Genomic DNA, 25,025 nt, shown 5'->3' with positions numbered 1-25,025 from the left:
AAAAAAAGAAAAGTATTTAAAACTGTTATTTTTGTTTCTATTTGCAAAATACATGATTATAGAAAATGTGGAAAAATACTAAAAAATGTAAAGAAATCACAATCATCCAAAATTCAACTAGCTGGAAATAACTCCTATTATTAATTTGGTGCTATGTAAGTAGTTTGTAACCCTTTTTTCAGTCCAGATAGTATCTTCAGCCCTTTCACATAGCTATAAATAGAAACTGCAGAAGATAAAGGTCAATTTTACTTCATAATAATAAGACTGCAGTTAGGTCAGCGAGAAACAATTGTACATAAATAAGGTAAACAGAATCTGTAAGTTTATTTTGGTAATGGAAGTGGTGATGACTAAAAAAGCAAAGTTCTACTCTTCCTTCTCTTTCTCTCTGTCCCTCATGGGATTCTCTCTCTCTCTGCTCCTCGATCATGTGCGCCCTCTATCTCTAAAAAAAATCAGAAAAATAAAAATAAAATAAAATAAAAAAACAAAGTCCTAGATTTGATTATTGCCTGCATGTGGAAAGGGGAAGTGACAACAAAGATAAGAAATACCTTGTAGTTAGGATAAGAAAGATGCAGAATGAAAAGACGCAAAAGAAATTTTTTTTAAAGTTTCTACTATGATAATATTAAAGTGTCAACAGAATATCTAATTAGAAATATCCTCCAGGGGCATCTGGATGGCTCAGTTGGTTGAGCATCCAATTCTTGACTTCAGCTCAAGTCATGATCTCATGATTGTGGGTTCGAGCTCAGCGTAGGACTTTGCACTGACAGTGCAGAGTGTGCTTGGGATTCTTTCCCTCTCTTTCTGTCCCTCTCCCCCCCTCAAAATAAATAAATAAATAAATATATATATATATATAAATGACCTCTAGAAAAAAAAAAGATACATGCAACTAGACAAAAGAAAGATCTGAAAGTCATCTACAAGCAGTAAAGAAGAATCTAGTGGCAAACTAGATTCTGTAAGAAGATGAATCATATAATTAAACTGGAGAAATATAAAAGCAAGAAGGTTCTGGGCTGCAATACCATATGATGTCTACAGTAAAGGCAACCTGAAGAAAAAGAGAATCAGGAAAACATCACAAAGATGAAAGATGAAATGTTACATCAGAAGTAGGAAAATAAAAACAGCTCCAAAGCTGAAATTAGACTAGGTCTAAAACAAACCTGAATATGTAAAATATTTTTTAAAATCACAAATAGATAAAATACTCTATGATCCAGAAATTCCACTCCTTGGTATATAGCAGCTCTCCTCATAATTGCCCCAGACTGGAAACCCAAATGCCCTTAAGTGGCTGAATGGATAAACAAACTATAGTACATCCATACAATGGAATTTTACTCAACAATAAAAGGAGATGTCTGATACATGCAACAACTTGGATGTATCTCAAAGGCAATATGCCAAGTGAAAGAAGCCAGTCTCAAAGGTTACATACTACGATCCCATTTATATGACATTCTTGAAAAGACAAAACTTCTAGGGATGGAGAACAGATTATTAGTATCCAGGAGTTATTAGCAAAGGGAGAGTGACCATAAGGAGACAGCATGAGGGAATTTGAGTAGGGGTGGGGGGGTGATGATAAATGTTCCATATCTAGACTTTGGTGATGGTTACATGAAACTATACATGTGTTAAAACTCATAAAACTGAATACTAGAAAAGTCAATTTTACTTCATAATAAATTTTTAAAAATAAAGTATCTTATAATACTTATACTTCACTATTCATATTTGGAATATTGTTCACTCTTTAATGCAATTCTATGCAAGATGATAGTCTTATGTTCATCAAGGTTTCCAAAATTTAACTAGTTTTTTTTTCCTAAACACTACTTAAGATTGTTCTCTTTCCACCAATGTTTTAAAAACTAAATTCAAATCTGAAAAAAAATTTAACTTATTTTCTCAATATAGTCATATTTACCGAACAGATGTCTGATGATAAGTGATAGCCTGTTGCCTAAAAAAAAAATTCAACACCAAAAATGATTATCTTTCTAACTGCAGAAATGACTGAGAATCAGGAATTGGAACTATACCCTCAGCTTTACCAAACACTTCTGTATGATAGGGTATTCTTGCCATATTTGGTGCAAAACAAGGTCACTGCTGTTTGCCACTAAAAAACTGAGATTTTACATTATTTCGTAAGACATTTTTATTCAAGGTTGCCTGCCAATTTAGCATGAAACAAAAAGCTGCTAAAAAAAAAGTATGAATTTTGCTATCAGTGTGCCTTATGTTGCCACTGGAATCATGACTTCCTTCTCAGTCCAACCTCAAAAGTCATCTGCGTGGATGGGAAGCCAGAGACAATAGGAACACTGTAGGATCATAGGAGCAATCTGTCTTAAACATAATTCAGTATTAATTCTGACCTTTTCACAACCTTACTAATCTTGTGACCTGTCATCAAGTGACTTCCCCAACCTAGTCAGTACAACCACATCAATTTTTACAGGTGTGTTACTTAAATAAAGGTAAGTTCTTCTTGCAACAAATTAGGAGTCAGGTAAGGAAGATGTCAAGATTAATGTTCACAGATTACAGCTGACTCATCAATAAGCCCTTTACCAAAGAGTTTAAATCCTTTTTAGTTCACTGGCCTCTAGCTCTGTTCTTACCATCTGCAAAGTCTTCCGCCATAGAAACAAAGCTGATGCTGTCGCGCCCCTGGCAACTGCCTTTGATAACGGCTGTTCTATATTTAACTAGTTTGACCTATATGTAAGTGTTCATCTCCGTCAGCCTGGACTGTCCAGAATCACAGAGGTGATGCCTTTCCTTATTATGTAACACACACCTACCCTTCATGGGGTCATTAGCTGAGTATACCAAGCCCTTTCTGGATATAAGAATTGAGAAAAGGTGTAACTGAAAAAGCTGGCTACATTAATATCTACCTAGAAATCTTTGTCAATTCAGTTTTATCATTAACAGTGTCATATTTAAACTGTAAGTTTTTTTTTTTTAATTTTTTTTCAACATTTATTTATTTTTGGGACAGAGAGAGACAGAGCATGAACGGGGGAGGGGCAGAGAGAGAGGGAGACACAGAATCGGAAACAGGCTCCAGGCTCTGAGCCATCAGCCCAGAGCCCGACGCGGGGCTCGAACTCATGGACCGCGAGATCGTGACCTGGCTGAAGTCGGACGCTTAACCGACTGCGCCACCCAGGCGCCCCAAACTGTCTGCAAGTTTTAAAACAGCACCAAAGATACCTATAGCCATGTGGAAACTGTCACAACAGATTTTACAAAATGCTTCTTTACAGGACATTTTGACTCACCTGCACCTAGTGTTTAACATTCAGTACACCATCAGGGTGCTTTAGATAAAATTTCTGTTTTCAAGTTTTTTGTTGAAAAGTTTCAAATGTTTATAAATATTGGTATTTCATGACTTTTTATTAGAAGTCTTTCACAGAACAAAATGGAAAATACATTTTTAAAAACAGAATACATAGAATAAAATTCGTTCTATCTTGCAATTACCATGAATCCACTGGATCTTTTTATAAATCTAAGATATATTATGCTAGTTCAACATTCTAGAAATTATGTCATCATTACTCATCAATTATTCCTAACTATCTTAAAAAAGATTAAAATAATAAGAAAATGGAAGAATGATGGAAGTGCTCAGAGGGATAATGCAACGGTGGAAATCAATACCCCATGACATCACCCTTCAGCTTTCTTACTGTGTTGCCCCAAGTACACCACATCTTTCAAGAAGGTAGAAAAGAAATCTGGAGACAACATCCTCCATCTTTGTTGCCTGGGTTTAGCTTTAACTGAACACAGTGGAGAATTCAGATTTTTTTTTTTTTTAATTCTCTGGCCATAACGGCAAAGAAAAGAAAACGGACAGAGGAAGCTATTTCATATTTATTAAGTGAATCCAAAGATTAATGCAGAGTGATTAGCGGCACCTAATGAAGATGGTGAAAATCATCATTATAAGTAAAATCTCAGAGTCTGTTCCCTCAGATGTTATCCTGCATAAGTTTTCTCAACCTCAAGAATGAGTGAATATTTCTAAGGACCAAAAAAAATGGCATTTTCATCTAGTTACTTATTAAACAAAAATCTTCACAGTGCAATATTTTGTGACAAAAAACTAGACCATCTCATTTTTCTAAAAGGACACATGACAGTATTCTTTCATCTTTTATTTCATCTGTGCATTGCAATTTCCTTGATATGGTTTCAAACAGACAGATGCTGAAGACAGGTATTATAGAGAGATAATGAGAAGAAACAGGTGATACAGACATTAAAAATCCGATTGACCAATCTAAAAGGTGTATACAAGTTTCAAAATGAAAATGTTTTGCAACTATGGAGCACCTGGTGGCCATCCTCTCTTCAACAAAATGAAGACTTTTTAAAAAATTTCTTAAGTACTGTATCTTGCCAATGCGAGTATAAGAAAAACCAGAAGTTATGATAAGCTAGACTCTGTTAGAGGTGTATTTAAAACAGAATCAGTCTGTAGAAGGTCATGCGTGACAACTGATGAACAGTTAGTCACACTCAGGGGCTCCTGCCCATTTGGATAGATGGACACACACACACACACACACGTATCTTCAATCCCAGGAAAATATGGAATAAAAACTTGGTTTGCTGTATTTAAGTTCTTATTAAATATTTAATAGTCTTTCATTCCCTTATATTCTTACATTTGTAAATTATTTGTAAAATACCTTAAAAAATTTATTTTTTTGGGGCGCCTGGGTGGCGCAGTCGGTTAAGCGTCCGACTTCAGCCAGGTCACGATCTCGCGGTCCGTGAGTTCGAGCCCCACGTCGGGCTCTGGGCTGATGGCTCAGAGCCTGGAGCCTGTTTCCGATTCTGTGTCTCCCTCTCTCTCTGCCCCTCCCCCGTTCATGCTCTGTCTCTCTCTGTCCCAAAAATAAATAAACGTTGAAAAAAAAATTTTTTTTTAATAAAAAAAAAATTTATTATTTTTTAAATGTATTTATTTTTTCACAGAGCACGAACGGGGGAGGGGCGGGGGGGGGGCAGATGATCTGAAGTGGGCTGTGCACTGACAGCAGTGAGCCTATGTGGGACTCAAAAGTCAGACACTCAACTGAGCCACCAGGTGCCCCAAAAATAATTTTTAAAAAGGAATTCTTTCAACCCAGATAGTAAATGGTCGTGATGATTCTTCTTGGTATACTTGGTATTAAAAAGATTTTTGAAACAGAAAATACTGTAGTATTAGGGATGAATGGTAAAACTGAATTGGTTCTGGCACTATCTGAGGAGTTAAGATCAGCTACTGGACTTGTACCAATCCACCAGGACCCATGCCTTCTAGAACCAATGTGGCTTAAAAAGCCAGAGACTTGAACATATGAACAAGTGCTTAATGGGACACAGAGCAGCAGGGGAGAAAACCACCTTGTGTCAGTGAAACAATTAAGCACTCAACAAGCAGACTAGAAGCATTAAAAGGTTTAAGAAGGCAACGTTAACATTTTATTTTTACTGTCAATAAAAATAAGAGAAAGAGGGAAATGACAGGTTAGATTTGGCAAAGCTAGATTTAATAAAATATTAGATGTTATTGTGTTTCTATTATTTATATTGACCCATGTAAATCTATTATTATTCTTTTTTTTTTTTTAATTTTTTTTCAACGTTTATTTATTTTTTGGGGGACAGAGAGAGACAGAGCATGAACGGGGGAGGGGCAGAGAGAGAGGGAGACACAGAATCGGAAACAGGCTCCAGGCTCTGAGCCATCAGCCCAGAGCCTGACGTGGGGCTCGAACTCACGGACCGCGAGATCGTGACCTGGCTGAAGTCGGACGCTTAACCGACTGCGCCACCCAGGCGCCCCTATTATTATTCATTTTAATGTTTATATGATATCCCATTTGCTACCAAGGAAGAATCAAGATGCTTCTATTTTTACCCCCATTACAAACAGTGCAGCAATCAACATCCCGGTACAAGTCATTTTGTGCTCAAGCACTACAGTGTTTCTCTAGGGTTGCTGTTTTGTAGGAAAACTCATGGGTCATGGGGTTGCACATCTTCACGATGTTGCCAAATTCATACGCAAGATATTACCCATTTGGTATCTTCTTCTAATTCACCCTACAACTAATAATGTATATGAGGCCCTGTTTCTTCACAACTTCACCAACTTTTGGTGCAATTAGTCTCTGTAAATTCTGCCAGGTTGTTTATAAAACGTATCTCATATTATGCATTTTCCTGAGCATATTTTCATTTGCTTATCTTCAGTTGGGTTCTTTCTCTGAGAAGTGCCTGTTCATATCCTTTGCCCTTTTTTTTTAATTGTGATGTCTGCCTTTTTTGTACATATTATACAGGAGTTACTACAGAGAAGTTATTATATAAAATGCCAATTCTTTGGCGATTATATGCACTGTAAATATCCTCTCCAGTTTGAGATATCTGTATTTAGTGTAATTTGTCAGATGGAATCTTATATTAATGTAACCAAGTTAACATTTTTTTTCCTTAATGGATTTGATTTCTGTATCTTAATAAAGAAATTCTTCTCTAGCCTCAATTCTTAAAGCTTCTGGCCTATTTCTTCCAAAAATATTTTCTCTGGCAAGTTTTAGTTTATTTTTTGCAAATCCATTCTGCAATTCTGTATGATGTGAGATAGGGATTGTATTTTATCTTTATCCAAACAGAAAGCCAATGATCTCGTCCTGATTCATGGAATATTCTTCCCCCTTTGATTTGTAATGTCATTTTTCATACAGCAAGTTCTTCTGTGTTCTATTCTGTTTCTTCGGTCTGTTTATGCAAGAACATATAAATGTCTTGATTATTACAGCTTTTTAGTAAGTTGTGATACCTTCTGAAATAAGCCTTCATAATTTTCCAAAATTTTTATGGCTCCTTGAGCTTCCAAAAAAAAAAAAAAATCAAGTTGTTAAATTAAAAAATTGCTGTTAGATTTGATTGGGAAAGCATGAATTCAAAAATTAAATGACAGGGCAGACCTGTCATTTTTATGATATTGTCGGTATTCCCACATGTAAACATGTTTTATCTTATCATTAGCTCTTAAAAAAAGATTCTCAAAAATGTTTACAGTTTTCTTCAATTTTCCTGTAAGTATTCGATTCTAGGTACCTTATAATTATGACTGTTGATGTAAGTGGAAAAAATTTTTTTAAGTTATATTTTCAATATCTTCAAATTTTTTTTGAGTCTTGGCCTTCTGAAGTATTTGAGTTTTCTTGATTCCTTTCCCAGCTCCTTCTCATGCTTTGGAAAAGCATGAAAGTTATACACAAATTTCACATACACATTTATGTTCATTAATAGTGCTATTCTCTTCCCAAATAATACAAATATCTTATATATATTTAATCTACTTCCCATGTTTTGTTCCATATTTTAGTTCTACCCTTAAAAACCACCCACATTGATGATTATTATTGTTGTTGTATACAGTGAGTGATTATTAAGTTTACCTCTTTTAAATTTATTATTATGAAGTATGGTGTACAGAGAGGGAAGGTTCACGAAATATAAATGTATTTTTCAAGGAACCATCACAAAACTAACATCTAGATAACAAGAAACAGAACAGTGCCAGCATCCTGGGAACATGTCCTCACAGCCCTTCCTCAATATCCGTCCCCTAGTTTTCCCCATAGGCAACCCCAATTTGATTTTTTAGGGTAATTACTTCTTGCTTTTCTTTATACTTTACCACGTAAGCATGCATCGTTAAACATTATATTTTCATTGAACTTTACATAAATGGAATCATATAGTATGTATTCTTTCTCATCTGGTTTTTTTTGCTCAACATTTATTTGTGAGATTCACAACTGTGCATAGCCATAGTCTATTTCTCATTACTGTGTAGTACTTCATTGTATATTTACATGCCAATTTATCCATTTACTGGATATAAAGTTCTAAGTTAACAGTTATTCTCTTTCAACTTCTAAAAAGTATTCAACCGATTTCTGGTTTCCATCATTTGTGTTGAGAAGACAGCCACCAGCTAACTGTTGCTTAGTTAAAGATAATCTTTCTTTTTTCTCTGCTTTTAAGATTTTTCTGTTGTTATCTGGCAGTTTAACAAAGATTATCTATAGGAGTAAGCTTCTTTAGTATTTCTCTTGCTTGAGGTTCATGTAACTCCTGGAAACTATGAATTAATGTTCATCAGTTTTAGAAAGTTCTAAACCATTTTCTCTTCAAATACTGTTTCTGACCCATCCTCTTTTTCCCGACTTGCTGGAACTTTAAATATACTCACTAGACCTCCTTGGGGAATTTTCTATCTCTCTTCATTCCTTCCATCCTTTGTTTCTGGTTATTTTTGTCTAACATCTTTTAGTGCACTAATTCTCTCTTCACATGTGTCTAATCTGCTGTTTAAACCCATCTACTTGAGTTAATTTCAGTTGCTGAATATCTCATTACCAGAATTTGTTTTATTTTTTTAATGTTTTTATTTCTTTTTGAGAGAGAGAGAGAGAGAGAGAGAGAGAGAGAGAGAGAAGAAGGAGGAGGAGGAGGAGGAGGAGGAGGAAGAGGAGGAGGAGGAGGAGGAAGAGGAGGAGGAGGAGGAGGAGGAGGAGGAGGAGGAGGAGATGATGATGACGACACAGAATCTGAAGCAGGCTCCAGCCTCTGAGCTGTCATCACAGAGCCCTACGTGGGGCTCAAATCCACAAACTGTGAGATCATGACCTGAGCCAAAGTCAGATGCTTAACCAACTGAGCCACCCAGGTGCCCCTCCATTTGATTTTTTTAGTTTCCAGTGCTCTGCCAAAATTCTCAATCTTGTGTCCCTTTGAACATGGCAAGTGTAGTTATTTTAAAAGTCTATATCTGAGAATTCCAATATATGGAGGCCCAATTTCTACCACCTTTTGTTTCTCTTTCTTCAAGTGGTTTATGTCTTTGTATAACTGACTGCTTTTGATTATAACCAGGCATTTCATTTGCAAGCTATAAAAATAATTTGTGACTTTGCATGGTATTAACTTCTTCTAGGAAGGATCTATAATTCTGCTGGATGCTGGAGAGCATGAGCGATTTAGGAACTCTCAATTTAATTTTAGAGAAGTTAGATGTGATTCCAAGCTGATCTGCAGCTTTGACAGGATGTCTACTTCTGGTTAACTCTTGCTTCTGTGGTGTAGCCCTACAGGTTCCCAACCCAAACTGAGGCATGTTCATCAAGTGTCCTCTCTTCATGAGCCACGGATTGATTTTTTGCTAAAAATTTTTTATTTATTTATATTTTTAAAAAGTAGTTTCTAAACCCAATGTGGGGCTCGAATTCACAAGCCTGAGATCAAGAGTCACATGCTCTTCCAACTCAGCCAGCCGGGAGCCGCCATGATGGATTTTAATCCCTGCCCCCTTATTCCCACTGGCCCGTCCAAAGGGCTGCATAGCTGTTCAGCAGATCCTTCCAGAAATGGCAATATCTCCAGAGGAACGGTAACCGTACACACCAGGACCTTTTATTCTAGGCCTCCATTCTCCCCCTAGATCCTAAAAGTTCTTCGATGCCTTTAAGCGAAAACTTTTTCAATATTTGTTGAGTTCTTCTGGTAGTCTTCATGGCAGGCATGATTCAAATTTCCTAATATGCCACTATGAGAAGCAGAAGTTCCAGATTTTATCCACATTAGCAACCAATTTCATTGCTCAGCATTATTTCCTGTATCCTGTTTCCTTCTGGGTTCAATTTCCTTCAGTCTCAACTACATCCTGCTTCACATTCTTTCAGCAAGCCTCTGTAACTAGTTAATTCTATTAGCCTTTGCCTGAAAAAATATCTTCACTTCATCTTTATTCCTGAATGAGAATTAAGCTGGGTATAAAATTTTAAGTTGACAGTTATTTTCACTTAACTGTGAAGATATTCTTCCACTGTTGTCTGCCCTCTCTTGCTGCTGTTGAGAAGTTGGCTGTCAACAAAATGGATATCCTTTTGTATGTCATCATCACTTCTCTTTTGTTGACATTTAAGATGTTTCTCTTTTTCTTTGGCATTCTCTACTTTCACTACAATGGGTCTAGAAATAAATTAATTTTTATTTATTCTATTTGGGCTCATGGTGCTATCACAATCTAAATATTTTCTTTTATTGATTCTAGAAGATTCTCAGCCATTCTACCTTTGAATATTGCCTCTATGCTATCCTTTCTATTGGGACTTCTCATCTTAACTCTATTATCTCTACATCTCTTTCATATTTTCCATCTCTCTGTGCTATATTCTGGGTGATTTCTCTAGATCTATTCTTCTGTTTATCACTTCTCTTTTCCCCTGAAACTACTGGCTTTTGTTTAACACAGCTGCTAAGTTTTAAATTTTGATGATGACATTTTCCATTTATTGTTGTGGCTTTCCCATGATAATCTCTTGTGGCCTGGATTGTTGGAACATCCCCAGGGGTCTGCTTATAGCTAACAACCCCATGTTATCATTAGTCCAGGATTCATTTTTATTCTTATTTTTTTTAAGTAGGCTTCACACCCAGCATGGAGCCCAACACAGAGCTTGAACTCACAACCCTGAGATCAAGGCCTGAGCTGAGATCAAGAGTCAGGACACTTAACTAACTGAGCCACCCAGGTGCCCCTGGAATTCATTTTTAAGTTAATTTCTCAGCTTGGGAGCCCTAGACCACATAGATCAGTGGTGGTGGTTTATGTGTGTGTGTGCGTTTTTAAATCCTAAGCATCAGTTAAGAATCCATACTTTAGAATTCCCATTGGAGATTCCTTAGCTCCCACTCAGATGGTTAAATGTTTTTGTCATTTTGTTGTGGTCAGCAGATAATTTCCAGTCCATTCTTTTCATAGAGGGCACGACCCCTTTGAAGGTTCAGGCCCTACTCCATACCTTAAGCCAATTCAAGGACTCATTCTCTGTCTGCTAGTGGGTGCTAAAACTCAAACTCACACATTACCATAACCAAAAGTTGCAATGAATATTTTTACCACTCTAATTTTCAGAGTTTTAATATCTAGAAATCTCCTTTTCTTTCTTGAGAGATAAATTATACATTTAAAATAATTTTAGTTATATTTTATCCAGTATTTGAAGGTGTTTATAGAAGAAAGGTTTTCAGTTACCCAGTCTACTGTATTGCCAGAAGCAGAAATCCTATGGCATTGTTTTTAATTTAAAAAAATGTTTTAAGATTTTATTTTTAAATAATCTCTACACCCAACATGGGTCTCAAACTTACAACTCTGAGATCAAGAGTTACATGCTCTACAGACTGAGCCAGCCAGATGCCCCTATGGCAATGTTTTAAACATCTGTCTATGAAATAAACATGCTATATATAAAGAGATCTATACAGATCTAAATATACATCTATATCTATCTATCTAGAGAAAGATTAATTATAAGGAATTGGATAACTCAATTATGGGGGTTGACAAATCCCAAAATCTTCAGTTGACAAGATGGAGTCATAGGAGGGCCAATGGCATAGTTCTAGTCCAAAGGCCTGCAAACTTGAGACTGAAAGGGTTGATGTTTCAGTCTGGGTCAAAAGGCAGGTAAAAACTGATGGCCCAGATAAAAGCAGTCAGGCACTAGGAAATTCCCTCTTACTCAACACAGGAGCAGCCTTTTTTGTTCTAGTCAGGCCTTCCAACTGACTGAATGGGGCCCACCCATATTAGAGGAGGCAATTGCTTTAGTCTGTCTACCAATTCAAATGGTAATCTCATACAGAAATATCCTCACAAACACACCCAGAATAATGTTTAACCAAATGTGTGGGCACCCTGAGGCCCAATCAAACTGACATGAAATTAACCATAACAATTAGTAAACTCTGATTTGACTTTTAATTAATTTTTTTCCTAAGACCCACATCAAGCTTTCCTTTGAGGCCTAACAACTCTTACCTGTCACTCTACAACTGAGGTGACTCAATGGTAAGTAAACAAGCTGCTTTCTGCACATGGACCTTACATATACATAATTCTACAAGTCATGTGAATTTAATTTCCCCCTTTTCCAAAGGATAAATGAGTTCAAGTCTCTGAAAATAATGTGGAGTAAAAGTTACACCTGAAAATAAATTCATGATCTGTTTTTGCAAAACCTTTGGCTTACACAATCATCTATCTTTGTATTGTGTATATTTGGGTAATGACATTTGCTCCCATCATGTAAATCTCCCATAATCTCTGGTTCAGTGATATAATTTGGTACTAAATAAATTTCACCTGCATGCTTTTCAAAATACAGGTCACAGAAACAAGTTTTCCACCACAGCTTTGGGTTTCATTCATCATATTAAGTGATAACAAACTTGTACTAAGTTATATTAACATTACCCTTCTTTGCTCCTCTTCAGCATCAGCAAAGAGTTTACGAATGTTAGCCTCGGATTCTCCCACATATTTGTTAAGGATTTCTGGCCCATTGACCACTTTGGGCTCCCTTGCATTCAACATCTTGCCAATCTGTCGAGCCAAGAGAGTCTTACCACAACCTGGGGGCCCATATAACAGGATGCCTTTAACATGTTTGCAACCTAAAAAACAAAAGAAAACAGTCTTATATTAACCACCTAAAATCCAAGTGAGACATCTAAAGGAGTTTCCTTTCTTCTTCATATGAATGTTAGGAAAACTATAGTCATGCCATTAACATATAATATCCAAGTGCCATGAGCAAAACAAGAATGAACAACTAAAGTTCTTTTTTTTTTTTTTTTTTTTTTAAAGTAGGCTCCACGCCCAGCTTGGGTCTGAACTCACAACCTGGAGATCTAGAGTCGCATACTCTACTGGCTGAGCCAGCCAGGCACCCCTAAAACTCTTTTTTTTTTTAAAGAGAATCCAGAAGCAATTCCTACATGAGTGCCAAAATTTGAGGGGGAAAGCTGCCAATTAAAAGTCTTTAGAAAAGTATATTTGAACTATCATTTAAAACAAATACTTTTAACTCTGAAAACGTCTCTTTGACCTAAATACCTAATTAGGAACTATTACTTATTTTCCATTCTCCTTTAAAGTCAAGGAATAAAAGAGATCTGCTTTTAGGCAAATTTAACCCAACACAAATCTATTATAACACAGTAGGCTATGGAAACTGTATCTTAGTCATAGAAATTATAGGTGTACCTGTTGATACAAGCCCTTGAAGAACGGGCAAACATGTTTTGAGTTGGACTGGTATAGGCAATCCATAAGATCCAGACGGATGTCACACACTTAGTGGGTAAAGTTGAATGTCCTACTTCATGTGACTAATGCCAAGGGAGGCACACACTTTTCTCAGGGCCATCAAGATGAAGACGAAGTTTCAAAAGAATAGTATTCAATTCTTTTCTAAGCAAGCATTGCTAAATACCTTGAATGGTATCAGTAACAACAGGGAAAGAGCAAGACTGATGATTTTGACTCCCCAGGGTTTTTTTTAGCCAACTCTTCACGAGCATTTACTCCACTGCTAAGATTGCAGTGACCTGTGGTTTCAGTTTACTCGCTCTAGGAATTCCCACCTTTCCAGCAGTTTCACACTTAGGGTACAGGACTCTTTTTTTACAAGTTTTTTTCCTTATACTACACCAGAAAGGCACTTTGTGAAATAACAATTTATTAGATTTCAGTGTCACACTCAAAACTATAGGTGAAAAAGAAAATTTCTGAAAATGGAATATACATAGTGTTTGTCCTCACTTGGAACGAAAGCCTTAAGAAATAATTTCTTTAAAAAAATATATGACAATACATTTAATAAGTCCCATAAAAGCTATCACAAGGTACAACCAACTCTACTGGGAATTTTAACTTCTGAGTAGGAAGACCCTTTGGGTTATCAGCATGGTCACTGCTTCTATATGTCAAAAAAAAAAAAGACTCTCCTTTAAAATTTTTGAAAGTAATGAGATCTGTGCTTACGGTTAGATTTATAGAGACAAGGGGAACTTAGTGGAAACCCTTGAAGGCTTACAGTCTTAACCCTTCCCTCACAGAGTAAATTCCTGTCCTGAGAATCATGGTCCAATAAATGTCTTTGCCCTTGATCCACCCTTGGAAACACAAGTAGTAGGGAGATAAGGGGATAAGCCCTGAGCTTCTCCTAGAGGCAGAAATCACAGAAGCACTGCCAGCATCCAAGCCCCTGGGACACTTTTGATGAAAACTTTAGAACCTTGCTCCTCATCTTACCCTCTGAGCCAACCGCTACCATCATGATTTGAAACGATTCGTGTAAACCATAGCAGAGGGAGGTGGGCATGGTGGTGGTGAAAAACGGCACAGGATGGGGGAGCCACAAAGGAGAACATGAAGACTTACTGAGGCCCTACAAAGTGCCAGGCCTTATCCTCATCCTCCAATTTCTTAACTTTCTCCAAGTTTATCAACTACCTCCTAACCATACTTCCTTCCATATTAAGCTATACTTTCTTTCAAGGGTTCTCAACTCCTTGGCCTTCTTACACTTCTGTTCTACTCATCCCACAGGCCCTGAACACAATATGGCTTTACTGCACCTATGCATGGGCCACAGAGCACAGCCAGAGAAAATTACACCATTGTGCTGATAGGATGTCCTCACAATTTCATGCTATCCAATTTTAGTTCCACACTCACTGCCTGTCAATACTACTTGCCACCTTTTACTTGTTCTTGTTAGACCACCTTCCGCTCTCTGCACTACTTTTCCAGATCTTCCCTGCTCTGCTCTTCTCAAGTGCTACCCCACGCCATTAATTCATAGAGAAGATCTAGATTCCTGCTTCGCATATTTTTTAAAAAAGACGAACAGGTGTGAACTCCCTTCAGCTAATCGCTTCCCTATCCACAAATTTATCTGCAGACGCATCCAATCTCCACCTCAGCACTGGTTCTCAAAGAGGAAGAGTTCCTCTTCTCCAAGGTTTAAGTTGCAATTATTTGTTTATATACCTTCTTCTCTATTAGACCATGAACTATTCAAGGTGCTCTCTTATCCATCTGGCATCACAAACATCCACTACAATGCCTGGCACAGAATATGTACTCTTAAATAAATGGCTAAGTAAATTGTTGACTCCTTTCCTACAAACCTCAAAGAAAATGAGGGAAAGAAGACCATTTTAAAAAATTATTTGAAGCTCTTAATTTATGGAATAGTGTTTACTTTCACAGCTGGACTAATTTAAATACCTAGAACACGTATTTGCAATGACTGGGACTTTGCAAACTTAGCAGAGCTACATAATTTATAAATATAGATCTTCTTCAACTTACGATGCGGGCACCTCCTGATAAACCCATTGTAAGCTGAAAACAACCCGTGTGATGGTGTGGCTGTCCGGGGGTTGCAGATTGCCGCTGCCCAGAATCACAAGAGAATTCATGCTGCCCAGCTTTAGTCCAGGAAAACACCAAAATTCAAAACTTGAAGTACGGTTTCTACTGAATGCATATCGCTTTTGCACCATCATAAAGTCAAAAAGCATTAAGTCAAACCATCACAAGTTGGGGACTGTCTGTACTAGAGTCTTAACTCTGTAACTCTGTTTTTGTACATGGAAAATGCTCGATTTAATGTGGTTTGAATTAAATCGACTCAGATTTATAAAATAAACAATTCACAAAATATTACCATGAAGTTGAAGAGATAAAATTTATATCCATGGAACTTACTGTCTACCATACAGATCTCTGAAGTGACAGAATCTATTCAATATGACACCAACAGGAATGTCATAGAAGCTCTAGCCCGTGTTAGAACTAAAATTCTTTCAGGATCTCAAGAAAGCACATCAAAAATATACATTGACATGTGAAGATTTTCAAAATCCACTTCCACAAAGGAAGCAGTTACCTGAATAAGCGGTGGAAATGGGACTTTGTTATTACTACTGTTATGATAGCCTATTCTGACTTATTAAATAAGCATTGGTCTCTAATTTTAAATGAGTCATAAAAACTCTTCGTAAGTAATTCCATTCAACAAAAGTGTATTAAGCTCCTGTTTGGACTAGGCATGAAACTAGGTGTTAGGGATACAAACATGAAAAAGGCAGTCCCTACCTGCAGGGCATTTCTGGTTTAGTAGGAAAGACAGAAATAAAAATAGGTTATCTATAATATAATAAGACATTATCAGAGATATGTATGAAATGTTTTTGGAACCTGGCCAAGAGAGACAGATCCTGCCAGGGTGATGGCAGAAAATTAGGGATGGACAACAGGGGAAGAGATAAAATTTAGTGTGGGCTTTCAAGGACAGTAGGAGGTTCATGATTGGGCACGGGACAAGAAATGGCACCTAATGAAGGAAAGTAGCATGATCAAAGGCATAGAGGTATGGACATAGAAGCTGTCCTTTCAAAACAGCCAGTAGTAACCTGTTGTGGCTATAGCCTTGGAGTGGGGTTGGGGGGGTGGTGGGGGCTGGAGACTAGGCTAACAGGCTCCCAACTACAGAAGACCTTGATACCATGCCCAGGAGTTTTTAATTTGTTTTATAAAAACCTGAGGTTTTTAATCAGGGAGGGTGCACAGTGAGATATGTTTAAAAACTAACTCTGGCAGTAGAGTGGAGGAAGGTCTAGAGAACAAAGATCACGGGGTACAAGTGTAGTTGGAGGAATGTTTTTAACCTTTTTCTGGGGACTTTGCCTCACTGGCTGGCTCTGGATTTTTGCCAGTTAAGCTTTCATTTCCCTCCAAGTCCTTTGGAAGCACAGGAAAAAATGGGTCCAGAGGCCTTAGGAGGACACCTCCCTACTGATGCCCCAGCTTTCTCCTGAGCTTCTGCAGGGCATTAAGACCTGGCTCTGATGCTGGGAAGCCTCTGATCTGTGGCTGCTGGACTGTCCTGACTGCCAAGCTGAACTGATCCATTCACTTGTTCTTTCTTTATGTCTTACATACCCCCTCACTACTTAGAGGTGAGTGCCCTGGGCTGGTGAACTAAAAACAGCACAGAGCAGGCATGGAAAGCAGAGAAATCAGCGGAACTGACTCATTTAAATTGTCATTTTCTCTCATTCTCTTACCTTCTTCCCCATGGAATAGTCTAATGGACCTCTCCAGAAAAATGCACATTTAAAAAAATTTGCATGCAATTTTGAGGGTATTCTTAGATCCTCTGAGATCTATTCATGGAATCCAAAGTTAAAACCTCTGAATGTGCTACTGAAATAATCCAGGCAAGAGACCAGAAATGGAAAGAGGCAACAGTCATAAGAAACTGTAGTAGGAAAAGAAAGGAAGATTTGAGAGATACTCATCAGCACTCAGAGACCAAAAGAAAATAGGAGGAAGAGGAAGAATCAACGTTGACCTTAAGGTATGTAGCCTGGGCTCATGGTAAAATAATGATAACCCCAGAACATAACTAAGAAGTTAGCAAGAGGAGATTAGAGGGAATCATCACTTTGTTTTTGGCTATTAAGGTGTTTGAGATTCAGGCAGAAATGTCCATTAAAAAATAGGTTGAAAGCTCAGGAAAGATATCGAAACTACTGGTTCCATGTTTCTGAATGCCTGCTCTGGGCACATGGAAAGCCACAAGAAGTTTTAAGCAGAGGAGTATGACCATAGGGACAAATGCTGCAGAGACAGAGGATGAGGCCTGGAAAGAGAACACTAGATTTAAAAACCAGGAAGTTCAGGGGCGCCCGGGGGGCTCAGTCAGTTAGGCATCGACTTTGGCTCAGGTCATGATGTCATAGTTTGTGGGTTCGAGCCCCGTGTCGGGCTCTGTGCCGATAGCCCAGAGCCTAGAGCTGCTTCGGATTCTGTGTCTCCTTCTCTCTCTGCTCCTCCCCCGCTCATGCTCTCTCTCTGTCTCTCAAAAATAAAATAAAACATTAAAAAAAAAATTTTTTTTAAAACCCAGGAAGTTCATGCTTATCTGGGCCATAAGGTCTTAGGTCGGGGTCAGATCATTTTGGGTTGAGGTAGGAGAAGGAAGCTAAGTAATATAAGCAGGAACAAACAGAGATCACAATTTGGGGAACTCTGGCAATACAAAGGAGGAATTTTGAGAGAAATACCTTGCAAGATGAGTTAAGAAAAGGGGGGGAGGAAGTAAGCTGAGGTTATGCCCGTTGGATTCTATTTACTATGTGAAGTAGGAGCTAGTTCACCTACAAAATGAGGGATGAGGACAGGATACTGGGAAGCTTGGTAAAGATTTGGAAAGACCGTGGGGAACTAAGAAAATGTGTGGGAAAGTGTCCCTGAGCACATAGGTGCCATTAGGTAAGTGAACTCAGCATATGGAACTCAGGTCATCGAGGGACTCTCCTCTTTGTTGTGATTCTATAAGTAACTTAACAGTGTTACGTAAGGTGCAGTTTCTTATTCAATTCTATAAATACAAATTTCATTAAAGCTGGAATAAGAATCTTGACTTTTTTTTGGCTTGAACCACTTTATTTTGTTCAAAACTGAACCTTAAAATTGAGCAACATAAAGTAAATAAAAGCACTAATTTAAAGTCAACATATTATGGGCGCCTGGGTGGTTCCGTTGGTTAGGCATCCTGTTCTTGATTTCGGCTCAGGTCATGATCTCGTGGTTCGTGAGATCGAATCCTGCACTGGGCTTCTCACTGAAAGCACAGAGCCGGCTTGGCATTCTCTCTCTCTCTCTCTCTCTCTCTCTCAAAATAAATAAAAAGACATTAAAAAAAAAAGAGAGAGAAAGCCAACATATTTATAACTAAATTCTGTTATCTAATTTTCCCAAAGTGTGAGGGCGAAACCATCACAGGACTTGTTCTCAACATTTTCCCTCCACTTTCCACAAAGTTTAAGGCTTTGTCTTCATTTGTAAGTCATTCACATCTTTTTTCCTTCCTCTAGAACTTATATAAGAACAATTGTGGGCGGACAGCATAATCAAACATAGTTCCAAAGGATTTCTTCTCTTAATTTCCTGTGTTGAATGACTTAAGTGCTTATTTTATAAACTGTTCCTGTTAATGATCATCTTCTTAAAAATACCTAATTTTTATTTGGATACAGCACAAACATATTAACAACTCTTGGTTATAGTAACATAAAGAACAGTGGTAGTGAAAAGCATAATCTAAAATGGCCAAAAATAGATTTATATACAGTTTTGGAATCTAAGTTGCCAATTATATTTGCATATGGGAGTAAATCAAGTTCTGGGCTATCGTATTCTTTCACTCATTCAACAAATGCTACATTTGGTGGCCGTTCTCTTCCAACTACTTCTATTTTCTCAATGAAATCCTGATTCCAGGTCGTCAGCTGCTGGTGAGGGAGGGTGGACTGGAAGAGGTGGTGCTGGAGATCTGAGGAGAACGAAGAGGAACTAGTCATCTTAGACAGCAGGAGAGTAAACTGGCTAAACTAAGGAAATACGGAAGGAATACCAGAAAATACTGATGCCAAGGAATACCGAGGGCCCACTTGAGATGTGATTCTTAATTTCAAAGTAAGATCAGTCACCATAGCTTTGTGCTTTTCTTAAGCCATATTCAATAGTCTGGGTACCGACACAGAGTAGGCAGAAAGGGGAGACATACCTGGGGCTTTGACACACATAGAAGATGAGGAGCAAGGCCACTAAAGTTGTATTTGAGGAGGATAAACATGATAGACCATGGAATTGAAGCTGGGTAAAGAGGGAACAGAGAACAAAAAGTGTCAGAGTAAATGAACTGGAGGGTCCCGTGGGATCAAAGCAGTTAGAGCAGGGGGTGAGGGAATGCTAGAAGCCTAGGACAAATGCGAGGTGGCTTGAGGGCTGGATGCTTAACACTGAGATCTCCCAAGTGGTGGTTACTGGTAAGAGTGAAGCCTTCAGTATGACCAAAGAGGGGGTGGCTGAGATGGAACGAAGCAAAATTTACTGGAAATGAGGAATTCAAAGAACCGTGAAGACAGATTGTTGAGTAAATCCCCAACAGGAACGCCGAAGTCAAGAATAACAGAGAGAGAACTAAAACACACCGAAGGCTGCACTTAGGAACAGCAAGTAAGCCAGACAGCTTATCTGCCTCCGCTGTTCATTCTTCTCTCACAGGGCTACCCTTCCTCTTTCATTTTGTTCTTTAAGTGTTACTGACAGGGAAAAAAGTATGAACATTTATTGACATATCATTATATAACAGCTACTACTAAAGGTACGAACAATATCAAATGCCCAAGAAATAAACACAGCCAACGATAATGCCATTATTTACTAAGGATTTAAGTGAGTGACACACTGGAACCTCACCGTAAGACTACATTCAGTAAAGAATTTAGTATACGGCTTGCTTGTATCTCATTCTAGACCACCTGTCATAAAGCATTTTTTAACAACTTCCTAAAATATGAACTACAAAACTATATTCTAATTGTTTCACAATAGATATCTGTCCAAAGGATGAACATATGATTTGTGGTCAGGTGCCAGACAGATGAGGACCAACTGGATTAAATGTATTAGGAAATAAATCTAGTGAAAAATCTCTAGAGAACATTAAAAATTACTGAGTCCCACTTTTCTGACCAGTGGTTCTCAGACTTAAGAGTTCACAAAATAGTAAAAGACACCCCCCCCCCTTTTTTTTTAACTGAGGAGAAGCGCTGTCATGGGGTTACTTAGTTTTTTATTTTGCAAGGTAAAGGCTTCTTAAAAACAAAATCAAACTTGACATCTATCCCCACCATTTCATAAAAATATTTTTTCATATCAAGAGGTAGGGTGGACATAATCTCAGAATAAAGGACAGTTTTTGTATTAAACAAATTGAGTTTTATATATACATTGTTAAAAGTGGGGGCTCTGGACTCAGCTAGCCTGGTTTCAAATCCTGCTTCTTCGGTTTTAATAGCTAGAGACAATAACAGCAACCACCTCGGAAAGTTATTATGAGGATGAAATATAATGCACATAAAGCACTTAGAACACTTGCTGGCATACAGTAAGAGCTCATAAATACTGTCTATCGATTAATTATTCTTTACCATCTTGTTGGAGATAAGCGGTGAAATGAAACCAGTCTCCCCAACTGTTTTGAGAATTACATCACTGCTAGGTGACTGTAAAGCTTGAAAATAAATGACTATTCTGCTTATGTAATTCTTTCTGAGACTGACTATTGTGACCCCTTAACTTATCTAACACTATTGTCACTTGAACATTGCAAATTATAGTACACATTCTGCTGGACCTCAAGCTCCAAATGAGCACAGTAGTAAATAAGTTGGCGGTTTCACAAAGATTTGACTAGTGTTGCAGTTAGGATTCTCCAAAGCTTTAGCCTCCATCTTCCGGGTGGATTACTATCAGAAGCAATCCTGCCTGCTTCTCTTATGCCTCAGGCAGAGTCCATTCTTATCTATGCCTCAAGTTTTCCAAATTTATTTAGGGTCAATATGCAGCTCCTTCGCATAAACCAAGCTGCCATGACTATCAATTCCATGTGCATGCATCCTTCTATCTCCTCCACACCTTATTCTACCATAAGTATGCTTCTTCTCCAAAGTCCCCTGTATCTCCCCAGTGTAACCACTGTCATAGTCCCCCGCTGCCACTTCCCTCTCTCAAGGGGCACACACCTTGTTCTCCTGCGGCTCACCTGGAATGACTTGGTCAACTGGGGGGAACTGAGGCTAATTCTGGGTACTTCATCCAAAAGCCTATTTGTCATGCTACATGACCACAGCCTGCCCTCTGCAGATCAACCTTCCCACCTCACTTCTTATTCTCTCAGATGAACCAGCAATTCTCCAGCAATGTATAAAACCTGGAATACTATTTGAGCCCCAGCGGTTGATAACCAGCGATTATAATCATACCAATTTTGGTGGGGACAACTTGAAGGGGCTTTAAGGTGTGTACTACAAATAGCCTGAAGTGATTTCTGGCCTGAAAGTCTAAGTTGAAGAGGACCCTATCCACTCTAATAAGGCTTATCTAGCCTCTGATTAAAATGATACATGAAAATATAAGATTTCTAAAATACTAATTGAAATCTCTCTTCTTAAAATAGCTCAAAGCAAAATATATAGCCTTACTACTGCACTAAAATGAATAAACAGTAATGTTTGCTGTTTATAATCTTATAAAACATTATCTCAAAAAAGTAACAAGTAATTTGCTAGGCTATTTTACTTTATTTTATTTTTTTAACATTTATTTATTTTTGGACAGAGAGAGACAGAGCATGAGCAGGGGAGGGTCAGAGAGAGAGGGAGACACAGAATCCGAAACAGGCTCCAGGCTCTGAGCTGTCAGCCCAGAGCTCAATGTGGGGCTCGAACTCATGGACCGCGAGATCATGACCTGAGCCGAAGTCGGACGCCCAACCGACTGAAACACCCAGGCACCCCTAGGCTCTTTTATTTTAAAAAGCAGTGCATGGGTGTTTTATGGAAACCAATTTGGACAATAAATTTCATATATTATAAAAAATAAAAAAAATAAAAAAAATAAAATAAAAAGCAGTGCATTTTCTTTGTTTTCCTGAGATGATATCAGAGGCAAGCTGCACCAAGGAAAAACTGTCAGTCAACTTTTAGATATCCGAAAGGCGGGGGGGGGGGGTGGAATATATATATATATATATATATATATATATATATATATACACACACATACATATAGATATAAACTTATATATATATATATATATATATATATATATATATATATATATATATATGAAAGAAAAACGCAACCCAGTGATTTCATACAAGAGTGAACAGAATGATGATACATTAGAAGTGATCTCTGTCAAATTAGCATCAGGGTAAGGAGTGTTTACTTCATTTGGGGGGCAACATGATCTATAAAGAAAGTGTGAAGTGGGTTCTGAATATAACTGATGTTTAAGGGGTTAGTTCAAGTAGCTTCCAGTTCAAATGCAGACAGATTTGCCACATTTGCCTAAGAGGGAGACTATCAGCAGACTAGTGGCAAGTCAGGACATATTCACAAGTCTTGCAAGCTTTTCTCTGCAGTTGTACAAACCAGATTTGAATCCTTATTTTTAAACAGTGCATGCACTTGCAGAAATACGATCACAAATTAATATCTGATCTTTTGTTCTAAAGTTTGTGTGATTCCCACTTCTCCTAGAATCATGAGTATTTTCTTAGTTCCATCCAACTCATCATTTCAGTAGTATGCTATGATTATCGGCTTTAAGAAATGGTTTTGAATTTTCCAGCCAACCAGTGAGGACTTGGAGCATAACTTCCATCAGCTCATAATACAGGAGGCCCTTTCTGTTTGTTTGTTTGCTTCAAAGACTGGCAGCCAGCATCTAACACAGGTCATCATCTACATTTGCTGAGCTGTGCACTTACCAAATATTTAAGGCCCTGACCCCATCTGTACAGTCAGGTCTCTAATCATCCACGGGTATCATTCTGTCTAGCAGAGACTTGCTGCGCCCCACCAACTTTAGAGCACTCTCAGAACTCTCTTTGAGTTCCGTTACGATAAGTGAAAAAGGCCTACGCCCTGAGCACCAAGCAGCTGGGTGATGTCTACCACCTGACTGGTCTACATCCAAATTAGTCAACTGAGATTTAATATAGATCTTCTCATTAGATAGCCCAGAACCAAAGATGGGGTATGTGTAGCAACTCTCCAAACTAATCTCCGCCGACACCCCCACCCTGTTACACTCCCTCCTAGGGTGTGGCCTGGTATTTCATGAATTCTTGATGACAAAGATCATGCTTCCATTATGGCAGGTCCTGCCTTGCTGCCACCTGGCAGCATGTATTCTCACTGGTTTCAGAATTTTACAACTTTCCTCTCTTCTTCTTCCCTGTCCCTTGGCTTTCAACTTGTTGTACTTGCTGCTCTGTAAGGCGTCTGCTACAGACTAGCAAATATCTTGTCTTCTGAAGCAGACAACTTATTCTTTCCTTTCCCACACCTGGAACTTCTCCTCACTCTATCAAGTTCATGTTCTTCTGTTCCTCAGAAATCACCTCCTTAAGTAATGCCACGCAACCCCAACACATTTAACTGCGTCAATGCCACCTCGCTCGCATCACGTCCGTGGTCCTACTCTCCAACGCTTACGGTAGCAATAGTCAAACTTTAACATGCACCAACATTCAATGGAGCTTATTAAAATGCAGATTTTCAGGCATCACTCCTAGAAATCTGAATTCATTCATTAAGTCTGGAGTGGAGTGGAGGAAGGTGACTAGTTGATAAGTCCCTCCCCTGAGATGAGGCTAATGCAGAGGCCAGAGGACACTGAGAACCAGCCTTCATAGTTTCAACTGACACTCTATTAAGTTGTTTTCTAACAGTTCTTAGATTTTCATTTTATTTAGTGTATATTTTCTATAGCCTTAATTAAATCATAAGCTGAGGAGGACACATTTTTATTCCTTGACAAGTTGTAGCTGTAGAACAGCCGAAGAACTATTCTAACAAGATGAAAAAGTTACCAAGAATAAATGTAAGATCTCTGTACTTAAGTGTGGCTGGGGGAGGTATGGTTGCGTGAGAGATGACTTGGGGGATTTTACTCAACAGTAAATTCAACATGAGATAGGATCCAAGATAGAATGTGGATGTCAAAAATGTTAATGCAATTTCGGTGTGCATTAAAAGAAGACTAAGGTTTTGAACAACGGATGGATAGATCTGGTCTATTTCAGAACAGGGACGACACTTGCAGTACACCATGATTTCTGGGTTTCACAACTTAAGGTGAATATAAACAAATGTTAAAGTTCAGAGAAATGTGAATAGGATGGTAAAGGGCTGAAAATAAATTATAAAAGGATTGGCTGGAGGCACCAACCAAGCTGGGGGATTTAGCTTAGAGAAAAGATGAATTTTGGGGGCCTTTATGTCTGGATGGAAAAGCTCTCTTCATACACCTTCAGGGCTTCCACAGGGAAGTAGAAGCATCCTTGCTCTATATAGTCTTGGTGGGGGGAGATGTGTAGAAGCTACACATCTCATCTGAACGTAAGGAAGACTTTAACGTACAGTTGTCCAAAAAATGGAATGCAACATTTGAAGGGAATGAGTCCTC

At 38.1% G+C, this 25,025-nt stretch overlaps 1 protein-coding gene across 1 annotated transcript in view; it reads right to left on the bottom strand.

Moving 5' to 3' along the window:
- The window catches only part of NSF (N-ethylmaleimide sensitive factor, vesicle fusing ATPase), a 150,373-nt gene that overhangs the window by 61,641 nt on the left and 63,707 nt on the right, over window positions 1–25,025 (bottom strand). Inside the window, exon 9 of the mRNA XM_045489323.1 lies at window positions 12,374–12,573. Coding sequence (XP_045345279.1) covers window positions 12,374–12,573 — 200 coding nt within the window. The remainder of the gene's footprint in view (window positions 1–12,373; window positions 12,574–25,025) is intronic.

This window comes from Leopardus geoffroyi, chromosome E1 (genome assembly GCF_018350155.1).
Source record: "Leopardus geoffroyi isolate Oge1 chromosome E1, O.geoffroyi_Oge1_pat1.0, whole genome shotgun sequence".
In the NCBI taxonomy this organism is placed as follows: domain Eukaryota; kingdom Metazoa; phylum Chordata; class Mammalia; order Carnivora; family Felidae; genus Leopardus; species Leopardus geoffroyi.
The sequence above is the reverse complement of the archived record's forward strand: the minus strand, read 5'-3'. Positions and strand labels throughout refer to the sequence as shown.